This window comes from Epinephelus lanceolatus, chromosome 3 (assembly GCF_041903045.1).
Source record: "Epinephelus lanceolatus isolate andai-2023 chromosome 3, ASM4190304v1, whole genome shotgun sequence".
NCBI lineage: Eukaryota > Metazoa > Chordata > Actinopteri > Perciformes > Serranidae > Epinephelus > Epinephelus lanceolatus.
Window position 1 is genome coordinate 44693395 of NC_135736.1, and position 16618 is coordinate 44710012.

The window sequence follows — 16618 nt, forward strand, 5'->3', positions numbered from 1 at the left end:
TGATCAATAGACTGTACCAATCGCTCGACGTGTTTAAATTGCCTTACTGTTTGTTTTTATACACGTACCTTGGACTTCCCGAAAAGCAATAACGACAGTGAGTAAATTATCCTGATGAAATCCAGTAAATTGAATTGAATGGGCAGCTTTACTTGGAGAGGCACTAGTGTTTGCTTTTAAGACACTTCCTATTATTTCTCACAAAATCAGAATGGAGCTTCAGGGTTTTGCCACAAACAGTATTTACAAGTTACATTATCTACTGCTTAACAATGTAACTTTCAGCGTGATGAGAGCATGACATCAAACATGTTCTTCCAAAGACTAATAAACGCTGGCAGTTCTTTTTAAAATTGTACAACTTTATTAACGACAATCTGCATCAGCCAAACAGCAAAATTTACAGTTTTGTTTCATCAACAAACAAATTTAGAAAAGGTTAAAAAGAGAAAAACATGAGGACAAAGTCAAAGAATTTACATGATCTTCCTGTCGTAGTGTCCTCTTTATTGTCCACCTCTACTGGTCAACTGTTTCCTCTCTTCTTCTCTTTCTATCATATTATCTTCCTTTCCGTCTCTGTTTTTACTCAACAATGGCCAGGGGGGCCAATCAGCTGTTTTGTCACCCACTCCAGCATCCGCGATTCACTTCTGTGCTCTTCTGCGATTGGCCCTTGGTTACCATGGTGGTGACATTGGCTGTGGGTTCTGGAGGTAGGACATCACAACTGCTGAGATGGACAACCTGCAGACAGCATACAGAACGGGAGAAAACATCACGTAAAGCAGGGATGCTCAGCCTGGGGTCAAACATGCAAAGTGACAGGAGGCCATGGGCACGTTAATAAACAAATATTAATGACATTTATCAGATAAGATGAATGAATGAGGCAAAACCAGTCTTAGCAGCCCCACACAGATTAGGTGTTTACAGGGGCGTTTCTAGGATTTGAGGACATTTGTTGCTTCACCCACACCTCTGTCGGGGGTCTGGGGGATCCTATCCTGGCAGCTTTTTTGACAACTCTGGCACGTTATTTACATTCAAAGTACAAAAAAAATCCACTGTGACTTAATCTTTATCTAGAATTGAAAATAGTCAGCCAGCAGCCTGGCTTCACTTCAAGGTCAAAGTGAAAGAGTACTTCTTGAACAACTGGTTGCATTAAACCCCAGATGAAATGGTACCAAAAGTGTCTGCGACTGTGAGACAGTAAACTGTCAGTGGCGTGGGATGTAAACAACACTCTGTAATCTTTTAACGGAAAATGGCTCAGGTGAAGTTTTAGAGTCCTCACATCACTTGCGGAAATCCAAGGGGAGAGGAGGTAGCAACAAAACTCCACCTAATGGAGGCTTACGGCGCCCCAGATTCAAACGTCCAAAAACACATAATTGAAACCACAAAATATCTCCATACTGCTCGTCTGTAGTGATCCAAGTGTCCTGAAGCCCCGACATAAAAAGTTGTTTGGAAAAACTGCTAAAATCATGTGTTTAGTGCTGTAAGCGATCTGTGTTTGTTTGAAGCTCTGTTTTAAATCAGTGGAACAATGAAACCATTCTACTGACCTATGACAGTGTAAAGGCTACTTGTTTTTTACTTGTCCCTCCAGACTTTTGTCCATAGATTATTTCTTCAGTGATCTGATTGGTCAGAGGTCGGGTGTTAACAGGCTGTGATCCCATACTGTGACATTAACCTGCTCTGGAGCAGATTAGCTGTTCAGCACAAGTTACCACGGTGATTTATCCCAGCAAAAGGAAAACCAGCTATGAAGTATTGAAAACCCAGAGTTAACCCTGAAGTCACCTCGCTAACTCCAAATCCTGCTTCGTAGTACAAGCATCAGGATAGAAAGGCAAGATATAACGTTGTGAGGAATTGATCTGATAATTTAAACGTGGGCGTGTCATAACAGTGAGGCCCTGATGGGGTAAGGGCTCATTTATGCTCAGTGTTAAAAGATTTAGATTTTTTTTTTGCATATATTGTAAAATAAGTACACAGTGTGGTCAGGGATGTTAGATAGAAGGCATTTTCGTTTCATTTTGACCTGAATGTAATGAATTTCCTGTTCAGAATAATATTGGGATGAGCCATAAATGTTGGGGAAAGTCATTTTTTTGCCAGTAAAATATTATTTGAATGAGTAAAGAATATATAAGAATCATTCAGAAACAAAATTCCAAGGCAGTCTGAGTCTGCAGAAGTAAAAAATAGACTTTACAAAATGGGATTGACAGCCATGGACTTTGGCAAAAGCTTTTGCTACCTTTGAATTTCCTTTCTTGTTTGCATTTGTTGCGGTTCATGAGCATCTGTGCTTCTGTGACTTGTGTAAAATTACATTTTACTTATTGCCTACAAAGCAAAAACACACTCCAGTTGCCATTCAATTATTCAGTGGGATATTTTGCTGACAAAGTTTGGAGTATAATGACACAACGAGCACAGGGCTGATTAGTGCAGATGCAGGTATAAAGATTTATCCCTGAGTCATGTGAAGAAATTGTGGGGTCGATTCATCCAAACGTGTCTGTGTACGGTTCACCTGATAACCTCAATGACATACCTGCCCTCCACAGCTCGTTCATCCTGTACAGGCACTCACCTTTGTTGAATAACACGGGGATACTTACATCATATCTTGGCTCTTAACAAATGTCCTAAAACTGGCCTTGAACCAGCTTCTGTGCACACGAGCCTGGTGCATTAAGTTCATCGTCTGACATTACTTGCTGAGCCAAATATTTTGCGTTACTAAACTATGAGTGCATCAAGCTTGTCTTTAATACAACCTCATCTAGACGATGGACCAGAAGGTTTTTCCTCATTGCAAATCTGTCTTCGACGCCTGGACAAGTGCCCTACTGTAGTACTCTTTTATAAGCAAATGGAAATGTACCACCCCTGGAGGTCACACAGTTAAAAGCTTTGGGACATTAGAGTTGGCTCATCTCAAGTCTCAGTGGCAGACAGAAGCCAGTCTAACCTACAGATTCAAAGCTGAATTATTGAAGACTTTAATGTGAACACCATTTCCTCTGCAACAGAGAAGAGGGCCACATCCTTAATAACTGAGACAATAAACATTTTCACAATTTGTCTGAATTAAAAGTCTTTGAGTGAGCATACTCTGATGCCAAATACAGGGGGAGCCGTGTGCTGGACAAAATGGTTAAATGCATTATTAGCATGCTGACAAGAATATTTTTCTGATGTCAACATACAGGGGCTATGTCCAACAAAGCTATTTTTCTTTACGCCAGTGTATGTTTTTAATTCTGCGAATGGGACTGCCACATATTTACGCTACGCTAAAAACGCCAGCAGCTTGATGAGGCACTGAGTGCTTCCCATTTGACTTTTTTTTTGTGAGAGCCAAATGCTGAAAAATGTTCAGCTTTGAAAAAATGTTGCGCTCGTCACGGTCACTTTTTACCCAGCCGTTCAATCACAGTGGAGAAGGGACAAATACCATTAAGACCAACCCTCACATCTTACATTTACAGATGCTGACCAACAACAACAATTGAGGAGAAATAGGTTAATATATTATATGATAAATGTTTCTTCTCATGAACGCACACAGACCGGCAGGTAGGTCCTCTCTCCCCATGTGCATGAGTCTTCACTTCATCCAGAGCAAGTACCAGGCCCCCACGTAGTGCGCCGGACTGTCAGGCCAATTTTTGTAGTCGCTGGTACTGCATTTTCCAGGCTCTGTTACGTGATGCAATTGGGCCAAAAAGACTTTTCCCCATAGAATTATGCTGGGAAAAAAAATTTTTTTTTTTTTTTTAGCATCACAACCCCTGCAAAATTACTCATTTTGCTATCAAGATTCAATCCATTCAGGCAGATAACATTTGGAAAGTCTAAAAGAGCCGCAAGATTAAATTATTTTAACTCCATTCAAGATAGTGGAGCTCTAAACCAGAAGTTGGCCGCTCAGCTGTAAGTCTCTAGTGCGTCTGCTCTATGGGCCTAATGATGTGTAAGCAGCACCTATCATCTGGGTGACTACATACCACGGAAATAGAGTGATTTGGACTTCATGCCCCACTGAGAAACTTCTGTAGGAACGAATGGAGCCCTGCCGCCAATTCTGTATTGAGGTCTCTTAATATATCCATAGCAAGTGCTCTACCTAGAGCCAATGTTTTTACTTTAACAGATATTTCAGATCATAGCAATCTCACACAACCAAAGTGCATAACTTGCCATGATCAAGTCTTCAAGATAAGTTCCACTGAAAATCAATAAACTTCCTCTTCGTCTTTCGGCTGCTCCCTTCAGGGGTCTCCACAGCTTATCATCTGCCTCCCTCGATGGTCTTTGACCAACAGTCGTCCAATTTCCACCGGCACCCTGCTGGTCAACAGTACCAGAGGCGGCTGTTGCTAACCCAGGCCTTGACTGATTTGGTTTTATGCCGGATGCCCTTCCTGACACAACCCTCACCATTTATCCAGGCTTGGGGTCGGCATCAGGAGTACACAGAAAGTGGCCCCCCCAATGGAAAATCAATAAACTATAATGCTAAATTACGTCCAAGCTCCAGTTTAGTCAAAATAAGACAGAAATTCAAACTGTCTCCTGAACAGCAGACAGCCAGCACTTCATCCAGAACATTGGATTCACATTGGAAAATGTGTCACAACATAGCATTATAAATAAAGCACTGTGGAGCTACTGAGAGGCCACCAGCCTACAAATCATAAATTGCCATTCCCACTAAAATTGTGGGTCATATCACAATCACAATATCTATCAAAATAATTGCAATATGATCTTTTCTTTTCTTTTCTTTTCTATGATCTTCTGTGTACATTGGGCAACATTAGTAATAAAAATAATAATAAAGTTTATTTGTATAGCCCTTTAAAACAGCCCAGAGGGTGGCCAAAGTGTTTTACAATAAAATAAAACAGCAAAAGAACACCAGTAAAGGACAGCAATAAAAAACAATAACAATATCATAACAATCTTAAGTGTTAAAAGCCGTCTTAAAAAGAAAGGTTTTAAGTTTTGATTTAAAAAGACCTAGGTCAGTGATGGTGCGCATGTCGGGGGGGAGCTTGTTCCACAGTCTGGGTGTGGCCACAGAGAAAGCCCTGTCACCCCAATGTTTGTAATTGGACCTTGGGACCTCCAACAGACCCTGGTTTGACGACCTTAGGGTTCTGTTTCTGACTTGTGGCGTGAGAAGGTCGGATAAATAGGGTGGAGCAAGTCCGTTAAGAGCTTTAAAAACGAATGTTAAAATCTTAAAATCGATTCTAAAATGGACAGGAAGCCAATGAAGAGAGTAAAGGACAGGAGTGATGTGCACGCGTCTAGGAGTGTTCGTTAAAAGACGGGCTGCTGCATTTTGCACGAATTGCAAACAACTGATGGAAGACTGGGAAGTACCAACATAAAGTGCATTACAATAATCTAGCCTTGAGCCAATGAAGGCATGAATAGCTTTTTCCAGGTCAGCACGATTTAGGAATGGCTTCACCTTGGCCAGAAGGCACAATTGAAAAAAGCTTACTTTAACCACAGTGTCAATTTGTTTGTCGAACTTGAAGTTCCTGTCGAACATAACCCCGAGATTTCTGACCGTTGGACTGAGTTTCATTGCTGTGAAATTAGACATTTCTGTTTTCCCAAACACAATACACTCTGTCTTGTCTTCATTAAGATGTAGGAAGTTGGATGACAACCACTGCTTAATGTCGGCAATAGCATTAGTCAAACTCCTATGTGCCCCGCTTCCCGTTAGGCCCAACGGTAAATAAATTTGGAGGTCGTCCGCATAGCAGTGGAACGACAGATCGTGTTTCGCTATAATTGAACCAAGCGGCAGCATGTAAAGAGAGAAAAGAGTAGGGCCGAGGATCGACCCTTGTGGTACCCCGCAGGAGAGAGAGATGCTCGAGGAGGACAGGTCACCAATCATTACTGAAAAGCTTCGATCGGTTAAGTAGGAAGTAAGCCACTTAAGTGCAGTGCCACTGATGCCAACATATTCATTAAGGCGAGATAGCAGGATCGCGTGGTCCACAGTATTGAAGGCCGCTGTGAACTATGTGTTTTGCTGTACTGTGCAGTGCGGGTACAATACAAGGTGTTTAAGTCTGTAGGTATTTAAGTTCAGCACACACTAATGTAAAAATGCACAAAGTGGACACACACATACTATATCCTGTATACAATAAAGTGCTGTATACTCACATGAAGCTGCTCATCATCTGTTTGGTGTCCTCTGAACTTCTGGAGTTTGCAAAGCTGATGAAAGAGCAGTAGACTGCGATCCAGGCACACCATTTCAGCTGAAACATACACAACACACAGGTTACAAATGTTAACTACACAATGTTGTGCAGGATTAAAAAGACCAAAATATATATCCATACATGGGACCCATTTATTTAATGATACATCAGATGTTTTGCCAGTTAACGGACGTTTAGAGACGGGCAAAGTGTATTAGCAAAGACGAACAAGGCTCAACGGTTGAAGTTTACTTTGAAGATAGATGAACAAAGCAAGCATAGTTGATAAATGGCTCTGAATCAGTGAGTACATGATGACCTTCAGTTCAAAGTGGTGTCATCTGGAAACTGCATGTACCCTGAGGTATACAAAGAGGTATGACATGGTGCATCACCCACACAATGTTTTAAACAGGACAACAGAACTCCAAAAATAAAGATTTCCTGAAGGCAAAGGGTGGCGCTGATAGTTATTTGTTTGTGGCTGATATTCACACAGTATTTTGTTGGGTTTTGCCATTATTTTGGACACCTCCACTACCCCCATCATCCAGTTCTTGGAGAGTGCTTTGTGTTTCCTGCACTGACATAAAACCTCCAAATCTGCCCATCTTTGTCTAAGAAAGGTATTTTTAGGAAATAATTTATGCTATTTGTTTGGGGAAAAAAAGGTTTTACACCAACAAGTCAAGGTATTACTTTGTTGATAGAAAGACAATCAATTAATCAAGTGATGCACAATTGGACTGGGAGGCCACATGAGCCTGCTGCTGTCCCCTCTGTGTTTTGTTTATTGTGTCCTTCGTGCTCAAAGTGAAAAGCTGCCCTTCATCCTTTCATCTAAAAAGGTGAGTTTACCTTTAATCTTCTAAATGGAACCATTGAGCTGAACCAAGGTCTACCATTCAGGGGCAACACCCCTTTAGTACAGACACACAAACACAAACACACACACACAGGCAGAGGACAAGGGGGAGATGAGATGTTTAGTGTGAGGGTGTGTGTGTGTGTGTGTGTGTGTGTAGGTCACCTTGAGCATCAGTCCACACATGCTGAAGATCATGCCGAGCAGGTTCATGTAGTCTGGCGTGGGGTCCTCCAGTGTGGGATTGGTCTCTGTGCTGGGGGGCTTGTACCTGCAACACCACAGACACATATTAACAAAAAACACACTGTAACAACAACTTAATTCTTAACGCCAGATCCACTTATACACAATTTGTCTTGTGTTGTGCTACAAAATCATTCCAAAATGACATTGGATGGACATTTCTCTCCTGCTATAACAGACCATTTTTTCTAGGAAGGCCATAAGAGTTCAGAAAACTGGCTGCAGAGGTTTACAGCCATTCAGCCGAAGAGTTGTAAGGACGTAAGGCCTGCCTCACAGCCGGCATTTCCATTCTCCCCAGATGAGTTGGATGGGGCTGATGTCAGGGGTTTTGCAGGCCAATTTAGTTCCTCCACATCAAACTGGGAAAACCATTTCATCGTGGAAAGTAGCGTCAAAGATATTGATTTATTAATACATACTGATTCTGAGTATTAATTTCCATTGTATAGATACACTGACACCAGCTGCGCGTTATGTACTCTGTCTTATTGTTAATGTTTGCCATAGTCTTTCAGCTGTTTTCTGCTACTAACCATGACAAGAAAAGTTGTTGCCATCATAATATCAAATTGTTATCTTTATCTTTCGATAAAAGTAATTCAATTGTATGTCTCTAATGCAGTACTGAAAGTGGTATCGAATATCTATATTTTTCAAGCTGCTGTAAGTTATTGAAGTTAGAAATTACAGTATCGTGATAACACTAGTTAGAAGTACACTACTCTAAGATCTCACTTCACTGGAACCAAAGGGACTAGCCCAAACTATGACACCCAGATCAGATTTGTGGTAAAGTTTGTGGACATAGGTACCAACCACATAGTATTAAGTCGACTTAGTAGCACCTGAAGGATTACAATTATCTTTGAGTCTGTGAAGGTGTCAGAAAGACTGTCAAGGGTTAACTGTCATGCCCGTGGAGCTAAGTGTTCTGTAGTCTCACACAAAAATTAAAGAAGCCCATGAAAATATATGTTCACTGACCGTCATGGGCAAAAGGCAAGGGCAAATAGCACAGACACGCTGTGTAACAAAACCCTTGTGTTAAAATATGAACTATTTAGTGACAGATTATTGTCGACTAAATATGAGGAAATCATAATTATTTGTTAGGTGTTTGGTGGTGTTGAAACCCCACAGTTAAATCAACTAATCGCTAATCCTCTTAAACTAGTTATGCTCAAGAACTGTCTTAAAGGTTCGCCAGTTAGCTGTTAGCTAACGTCAAGCAAGCTAATGTGGTTAGCTAATTCCATCACAAAAAGTTCTAATTTGACATATAAAATACTCACCTTAAAATCTTATTTTGTCTCCTCGGGTCTGACATGTTGTTGGACGCCATGGTGTGTTAAAACGACCTCCTTTTGGTGGTTTATTATTGAGAAATTTAAACCCCGGTTAGCGAGAGACAGCTGAGCTGGAGTCTTCATGAATTGAGTAGTAAGGAGTAGTCATATCCGGTGAGTTTCAAAATAAGAGCGTAAAGTAATCTGTAAGCTAAAGGTCACACGGGAGGAAGGTTTTTGAACTTTTATTTTGACAGGTGTATTTTATCCCAGTGTGCATTGCGCGTACTAGCAAACTTAATGGGTGAAATGAATGGAAGATGCTGATGGTTACAAACTGAAGATAAACTTATTATTATTATAATATTAGCCGCGACAGGAATATCAACATGGCGCTTCCCTAAAATTAAACTCGGGATAAAACATTTCAAGTAGGTATAGTAATTAAGTAGCACTGGAAAACTCCTGTGAGAAGGAAATGAATAACGTTAGCTAGCATAGTGTATAAAGCTGTCCTCTGTTCAGTAAAACTAACAAGCTAGTTCTTTCTAAATAAATCACCGTTTAAAGTATTAGCTAGACCAACATGTATTAGGCTAGTTAAACTTCCGTAACTCCAGTAGTTTCTTTGGCAGCTTCAACTAGTTTCCTTTGAGAAAGCTAATGAAGTACTAACTTAGCTTGTTAACAGCTTGTGCAACAGTGTTTACAGAATATCAGGCTGCACCACAATAGCCTAGTTGTAATGTAGATTAAGTTGTCAGCAGTGTTGGAAGAAGGACTTAGAAGTAGAATTACTGACTTTGATTAAAAATGTACGTTACATTTTGCAATAATAAACCTTAAACGTTGGTACATTTGTTATTTATTTACACAGTCTGTTCAACGTTGGACAAACTTGGCAATATATTTTTAAGGAATACTGGTCACTCTGACAATCAGTCTCAAAGATGCTATTGTTTATTTTGAAAGCAATTTTAATTCATTGAATTTTATGATAAAGCTCACAATCCTGCATGGTAAATTAATTTCATATACACATATCCAAAGTGTATCCTCCATACATCATCATAACCAGCTATTTGGTGATTTGTAAAATGAATGATTTCAAATGCTGTCTCTGTTTTTGTGTGTTTGTTTTTATTGTTTAGTGTCAGTCTGTCTTTTTTCTTTTTGACAATATGCTGTTTCTACGATGTCTGACTCTGTAATATTTACCTTTGTTCAGTAAAGTTAGGGGAAAAAACAATACCATGCTTATGTAATGTTCGTATTACCACAGAGTCGAAATAATCTGTTATAAGCAAAAGACCTGCATTTAAAATTTTACTTAAAAGTACAAAAGTATTATAAAAAATTACTTTGGGTACCAAAAGTTAAAGTACTTATTATGCAAAACAACCCATAACAGAATAAAATATGTTTTATTATTATTATTTATGTTTTATTATCAATGTATAATTATTGATGCATTAATGCGTACATTACGTCAGTGTTGCAGCACATAAACATGAGATTACCTTTAATTATTTTATATACAGCTGGGTAGCTCGTTAATTTCCCCTAAGGTCCAGTAAAGCCTTAATCTATAATAATACCTCATCATCATCATCATCATCATCATCAATATTGGGATATGACACTAGATATCATCATAGATTTTGGATATTGTAATAGTGTTGTCTTTTCCTGGTTTGAAACATTGCATTACAGTAAAGTGTTGTAATTTTCTTAACTTACCTGAACTATTCTAGATGTTTTATTTGCCTTTAACCACTTATACATTATATCCACATTACTGATGATAATTTATCAAAAATCTCATTGTGTAAATATCTTTGTGAAAGCACCAGTATATAACCCATATCACAATATTCATGTCAAGGTATTTGGTCAGAAATATTGTAAGACTTGATTTTCTCCATATCGACTAGCCTCATATACTATCACAGATCTTATTCTGCAAAGTAACAAGTAACTAAAAATAATTAAATGAATGTAGTGGAGTAAAAAGTACAATATTTGCCTCTGAGATGTAGTAAAATACAAGTAGAAAGTAGCAGAAATCGGAAAATAATTAGAATAAAAGTGAAGTACAAGTAACCCAGACAGTACTTGACTAAATGTAGCTAGTTGCCCCCCTCGGTTGTCAGTGTGGCTCATATGTTTGTGTTGTGTTTTTTCCAGACAGGTGATGTCATGGCGTTCCCTCAGCCCAGACCTCAGGCTCCTCAGCTTCCCCAACATCTGCTCAGGACCATAGACTGTCAGCAAGGAGCTGTCAGGGCTGTTCGCTTCAACGGTGAGAGTCAAGTGCCAAAATATTTATCAACCTAATATTGAGACTTTTCAGGTATCAACATAAGTCCATGAAATGTCACTGGCTTATACCTGCTTTTGTCTCCCTGCCTGTCTGGTCAGCTGATGGGAACTACCTGCTGTCTTGTGGCAGTGACAAATCTCTAAAGCTGTGGAGTGTGAGCAGAGGGACGCTGCTGAAGACCTACAGCGGACATGGATACGAGGTTCTGGATGCCGATGGGTGAGAGGATTATCACAGCCTCCTTCACAATGTGTCAGGAAGGGTCATTAGTATGTTAGCATCGACATGCATGATAAAGAAGTATAAGTTGTAAACATATGAAGAAAGAAAAAATGCTGTAAAGGTGTGCTACAGAGATCTTCTCCCCCTGCAAACAGTAACCATGCTTGTCTCTCATTGGCTGTTTCAACAGTTCCTATGACAACAGCAATCTTTGCTCCTGCAGCTCTGATAAGACAGTGATCCTGTGGGACGTCGCCACAGGCCAGGTCACACGCAAACTCAGAGGTCACGCAGGGGTCAGTTGAACTTTAATTTATTATCATTATTATTATTTTGTCATGTTCATCTAAGAAGCTTTTACACCTGCATCGCTTCCCTCTTCTTGTTCTCTTGTGTCTCCACACTTTTGTTCCGTCTTTAGTTTTTTATATCTTACTCAAATTTTCTGCTGACAGAAAGTCAACTGCGTCCAGTTCAATGAGGAGGCAACTGTCATCTTGTCTGGTGAGTGCCTACAGTGCGCAATGCATTACTCAGTATATACATCGTGTATTTTCTGGGATAGTGCAGTGTGTATTATGTGAAATATCTTTCCACACGAACACTGAGTTGTCTTAATAAGTTTCTTTGTCTGTATCTATTTTAAATTGTACCTAACAAATGGCCACTGATACTGACTACTAACTCAGTACATGTGTTTATTTGTTGTCCGGATGTGTGTATGTGTGTATTTTCTCCTCATCCAGGGTCTCTGGATGGGACAGTTCGGTGCTGGGACACCAGGTCCAGGAGATTTGAGCCCATCCAGGTTCTAGATGAGGCTCGGGACAGCGTCAGCAGCCTGAAGGTGGCACAACATGAGCTGCTTACAGGGTCAGCACAGCAGATGTACTTTTTGCCACTGAAGCCAGTAGAAGTGTAGATCAGTAGTGTCAACAAGATATGATATTATATCCAATGATAAGACAATGTATCACCAGTTTTATCATTCCTTTACTTACATCTCTTCCTGTTTGATTAGATTTTTAGATTTCACTGTGGAACTGTTTGAGAACAACTGTCTTGTGTTTAGGTCGGTGGATGGCAGAGTGAGACGCTACGACCTGAGAATGGGACAGCTGCACGTCGACTTCATCAGCAGTGAGTAATCTTTTCAGCATTCATTAGGAGTATTGAGATTTACTATCACTGTTATTAGTGGTGGTAGTAGTAGAAAAAGCAGAAGCCTGTAATGTGTGTATGTTTATGTGTTCCAGGTCCCATCACATGTGTGTGTTTCAGTCAGGACGGTCAGTGCACTCTGAGCTCCAGTCTGGATTCAACAGTCAGACTGCTGGACAAGAGCACCGGGGAAATGCTGGGAGAGTGAGTGCTGCTCAGTCTCGTTACAGTGTGGTTTGCTTCCATCATGGTTTCACTCACTAGTCAACTGATCCAACACACACTTGGCACATGATAATCCTACAACGCACTGATGAGGTTTTATGCAGGAATGTTTGGGAAGTTATCTTTTTTTTGATCATTAAATCAGGTAATGCATGACCCCAAGTGAAAATTAGATTAAAGTAAAACACGTCTTGCTGTGCGAAAAAGTTTCCTGTTTTTAATTCCTTTTAGGGACAAAGCAGCTCACTTGTGATTTCTCTTTATATCTCACCTAACTTAAAATCTGTGAAAACAGGACATGACTCAGTGTACACTGTGGTGAACAGTGTCTTCTCACAGCAGGAAACACATTTTGGAAGCACAAAGACAACAATGGGCTTCTGAAACCAGGATATGGTGTTTACAGGTGCAAAACATAACCTGGTCACTTCAAAAATCAGATCATAACCAGAATACCCCTGCACATGTGAAGACACTCGGTGTTCATTGCCATTCAAATGGCAGTTTATGCTATATTTAACTCTCTAAATCAGCTTAGCCCACCATTTAACAAAACCTCAGGACACACGGCGTCTGCTGGTCCTTATATCAGTCTTAAACGAGCAGTGTGTAAGATTTAGGGGGATTTTGTGGCATCTAGCTGTGAGGATTACAGACTGCAACCAGCTGAAACTTCTCCTGGTCAGAATTCCTCCAGTGTTCATTGTTCAGGCAGTTTTTATCAGGAGTTGAATTATCCTCAGAGGTCTCTTCCTCCCCCGGAGCAGGTGATTTTAACCAGTAAAAACACTAAAAGCAGTTTCATGCTACATATCAGTGTTTCTCCAGCGCTGCTTGGCACATCGGAGTCGGAAACACAATGATTTTTATTTTCATGTGATGCTACACTAAAGAAAAACATACTATATTTTTCTTCTGCTAATATACCCTCCTTAGTCTTACACAGTGAACCTTTAAAATGCCTTACATTCTATTTTAGGTCTCAGGCCTTAGTTGCCACAAACATTTTATCTCATTTAATTGATCCTTTTTATTTCTTTTTGTCAAGTTCTTCTTCGTGAAAGTCCACATTTCTGACGTTACAAGTCTTTTAACCCACCACTGAACCTTATACTGTCTTTTTACTTTACACATGCCCTTACCTCACTCTAATAATTATATTCCTGCATAAGACGGACCTCTGCACAGGACTACATATGTACTACTTATACTTACCTGCGGTGCTCGACAAAGAAAAAAAATTTTTTGTCCAAAAATCGGTTTTAAATTTGGTTAGAAATGATCGTCTTAAAAAGCATTTAGTGTCTGATACCTGTAGGCATCCCGTGATAATGACCGCAGCACCACAAACAAAACCCTCAACAAGATTCAACACAATTCTGGCACAGCCACGATCAAAAATTAGCATTACAAGATTCGAAAAGGTAGTGGTTAGTGTTTGTAAAGGCCGCATATATGTATGTGTAAGAATGTACTTATTTCAGATGCCTATTGTTATGGTGTTTATGTTGTTTGTGTGTTTCACTCAGGTATACAGGGCACAAGATGAAGGGCTATAAGCTGGACTGCTGCCTGTCCAGTAAAGACACCCACGTCCTGAGCTGCTCAGAGGACGGACACGTCTACTGCTGGGACCTGGTGGAGGTAAGTGTCTGGTTACGTTCATGTTCAAAGTACATTTAACATAATGGGTTCACCATAAGCATGTTACAGAACTTAAAGGTACACTATGTCTGTGAACTATTTGTAAACAGTATTGTCAGTGAGTGAAAGTGAAAGCCAACCCATGATTCACACTCGATTCATGCTCTGCATGTCGTTGGCCTAACTTTATTTGCTTTTCATTTGGCACCATGTCCATGATTCTCATAGCTTCCTCCTGGATGTGTGCTGCTGACTGTCTAGCACCTGGTAGCTACCTTTTTATAAGGTCCTGACCTTACCTGCGGGCTGTGCCCAGAAATGTCCCACCTCCGCAAGATAAGGAGAAAATAAGAAAATACAGACAGAGGGCAGAGTCTGTGCAGATTAATACACTGCCACACACTCTAGTGGGCCATAAGTGATGATTGAAAGGGACTGATCTTGTATGAGTGGGTGGCTGTAGCTCAGAAGGTAGAGCAGGTTGTCTTCTTGGAAGATGGGCAGTTCGATCCCCGGCTTTTGTAGTCCGCATGCCAAAGTATTCCTGGGCAAGATGTTGAACCCCAAAATTGCTCATGATGATACTTGATACTTTACCTTTAAGTGGACAGACCCAGACAACAGAGCGAGCTAGCTGTCATACAGTGCACCAATACTTAGTCACTCTCTGTCATGCAGAACAGCAGCTGTAACCTCCCAGTTCATCCCACCAGCACGTGAACACAGTATAGCTTTGTCTTGAAATCAGCAAACCTACGGCATTTTAAACAAATGTGGTTTAACCCTAAGTTTGAGGGGAAAAAAACACCTTAGAGAAGAGGAGGTGATGTAAATCCCCCTTTACTCCAAAGAGACGTTTTTATGTTGTCACCCTACAGACCCTTACACCCAGAGGTCTGAATCAGGAGTGTGAGATCAAACATTTTCTCTGGCTCTCCCTGTGTCTATACATATATATGTTTTTATAGACCCTGACACACATATCTGTATAAATGAAAATTTAAGGGTAATTAAAGGATGTTTAAGACCCAATTACTGTGCATGAATTTGAGACATCTTTTGTTCGGCCTCTTACCTCAGGTGATGTTGATTGATATATGCGATGATACATTTTGATATGTTTAATTAATTAAGATAGATGCTTGACATTTTGTAGTATAGCTTTTGCATTACTGATTTTTCCCTATGTACCCTTTTCTTTGTATATTCTATGTATTCAATTGAATTGCTGGTTGTCAGTTGTTTCACCACCCTGAGTGGTTTAGATGGTTAACCACACATGCCACCATAGAGCTTGTCAGACAATTGGTGTGCATTATATACAAATATAAGTGTGGTTTCAACTTTTCAAACACTTTGACCTCATGAAGATCCACATAGGATCAAAATATTATCTTCATTATGTCATGGAGTAAGAGCACAGGTGTTGCTGTTTTTTTGATAGCCTTGCACCTACATGATGTCTGTATAATTATTCTCCCCTAACCTTACGTTATAGAGAGTGTACTGAAAGCATTTGTTGTATTTCCGACCTCCAGGGATCCTTGTCCCTGAAACTGCCAGTGGGGAAAGCTGTCGTCCAGTCGATGTCCTTCCACCCCTCAGAAACCTGCCTCCTCACGGCCATGGAGGGGCGCGTCCAGGTGTGGGGGGCAGAGCCAGAGGAAACAGAGGAGGATGCAATGGCCACGTAGAGATGGTGAAATAAGACAGAAACTATTTACATGCTGAGAAGATTCCTTTTTTTGTTTTATTCAGATAACATACAGTCTGCAGACATAAATTTTAAAACCTGACGGCCCTTAGAGTGGCATGAAAACATCTTATTTAATTTTTGTGTCCGTACACACAGGGTCGTTGGAGGTTTGGTACTGGAAATGGATCTGTAGCACATTTAGGTCCAGTGAAAAGTATCCATGCTGGAGCGATGAGGTTATTCAGGATATCAGGTTTGTCAAAACAGGAATATCAGAAAACATAAAACTACATCACAAAGTATGAAAGGCTCATGAGCAGCTCAGAGTCTACGAAAACTTGTAAATGGCCATGGGGGAAAGTTTCATTTTGGTCAGAAGTGAGCTACACAGCGGTCATTCAGGTACAACTAACTTAATAGTCAGATGATGAGTCTGTTTTTATGACTGTTAGCTGTACAAAGATTTAATTCTTGAGGGAGGAAAGCAACATACCAGCTGACACAAACTGTACAGAGTTAAAGAAGTGATGTATCTGGATGTAAAACAAATTTTAGTTCAAGAGTGAATCATAAGAATCATCTATATGATTTAAGTCTTGAATTTTTGTACATGTGCAAAACATATATTTTTGTACAAAACATTGAATAAACTTTTTTGCATAAATTACACATGTAATT

General features: G+C 40.1%; 2 protein-coding genes across 2 annotated transcripts; one reads left to right on the forward strand and one right to left on the reverse strand.

The window, feature by feature from the left end:
* Positions 1–341: 341 nt before the first annotated feature.
* Positions 342–8832, reverse strand: wdr83os (WD repeat domain 83 opposite strand). Its single transcript, XM_033623342.2, has 4 exons — positions 8676–8832; positions 7300–7405; positions 6229–6326; positions 342–747 (listed from the first exon to the last, which is right to left on the reverse strand). Exons 1-4 carry the CDS (start codon positions 8723–8725, stop codon positions 681–683), a joined length of 321 nt encoding a protein of 106 aa, XP_033479233.1. The 5' UTR covers positions 8726–8832; the 3' UTR covers positions 342–680.
* Positions 8833–8964: 132 nt separating this feature from the next.
* On the forward strand, positions 8965–16605 carry wdr83 (WD repeat domain containing 83). The gene is made up of 10 exons (XM_033623610.2): positions 8965–9100; positions 10857–10971; positions 11091–11211; positions 11405–11510; positions 11670–11718; positions 11961–12087; positions 12287–12354; positions 12471–12579; positions 14130–14244; positions 15783–16605. The coding sequence occupies exons 2-10, from the start codon at positions 10869–10871 to the stop codon at positions 15936–15938; spliced, it is 954 nt and encodes a 317-aa protein (XP_033479501.1). The 5' UTR covers positions 8965–9100; positions 10857–10868; the 3' UTR covers positions 15939–16605.
* Positions 16606–16618: the final 13 nt, after the last annotated feature.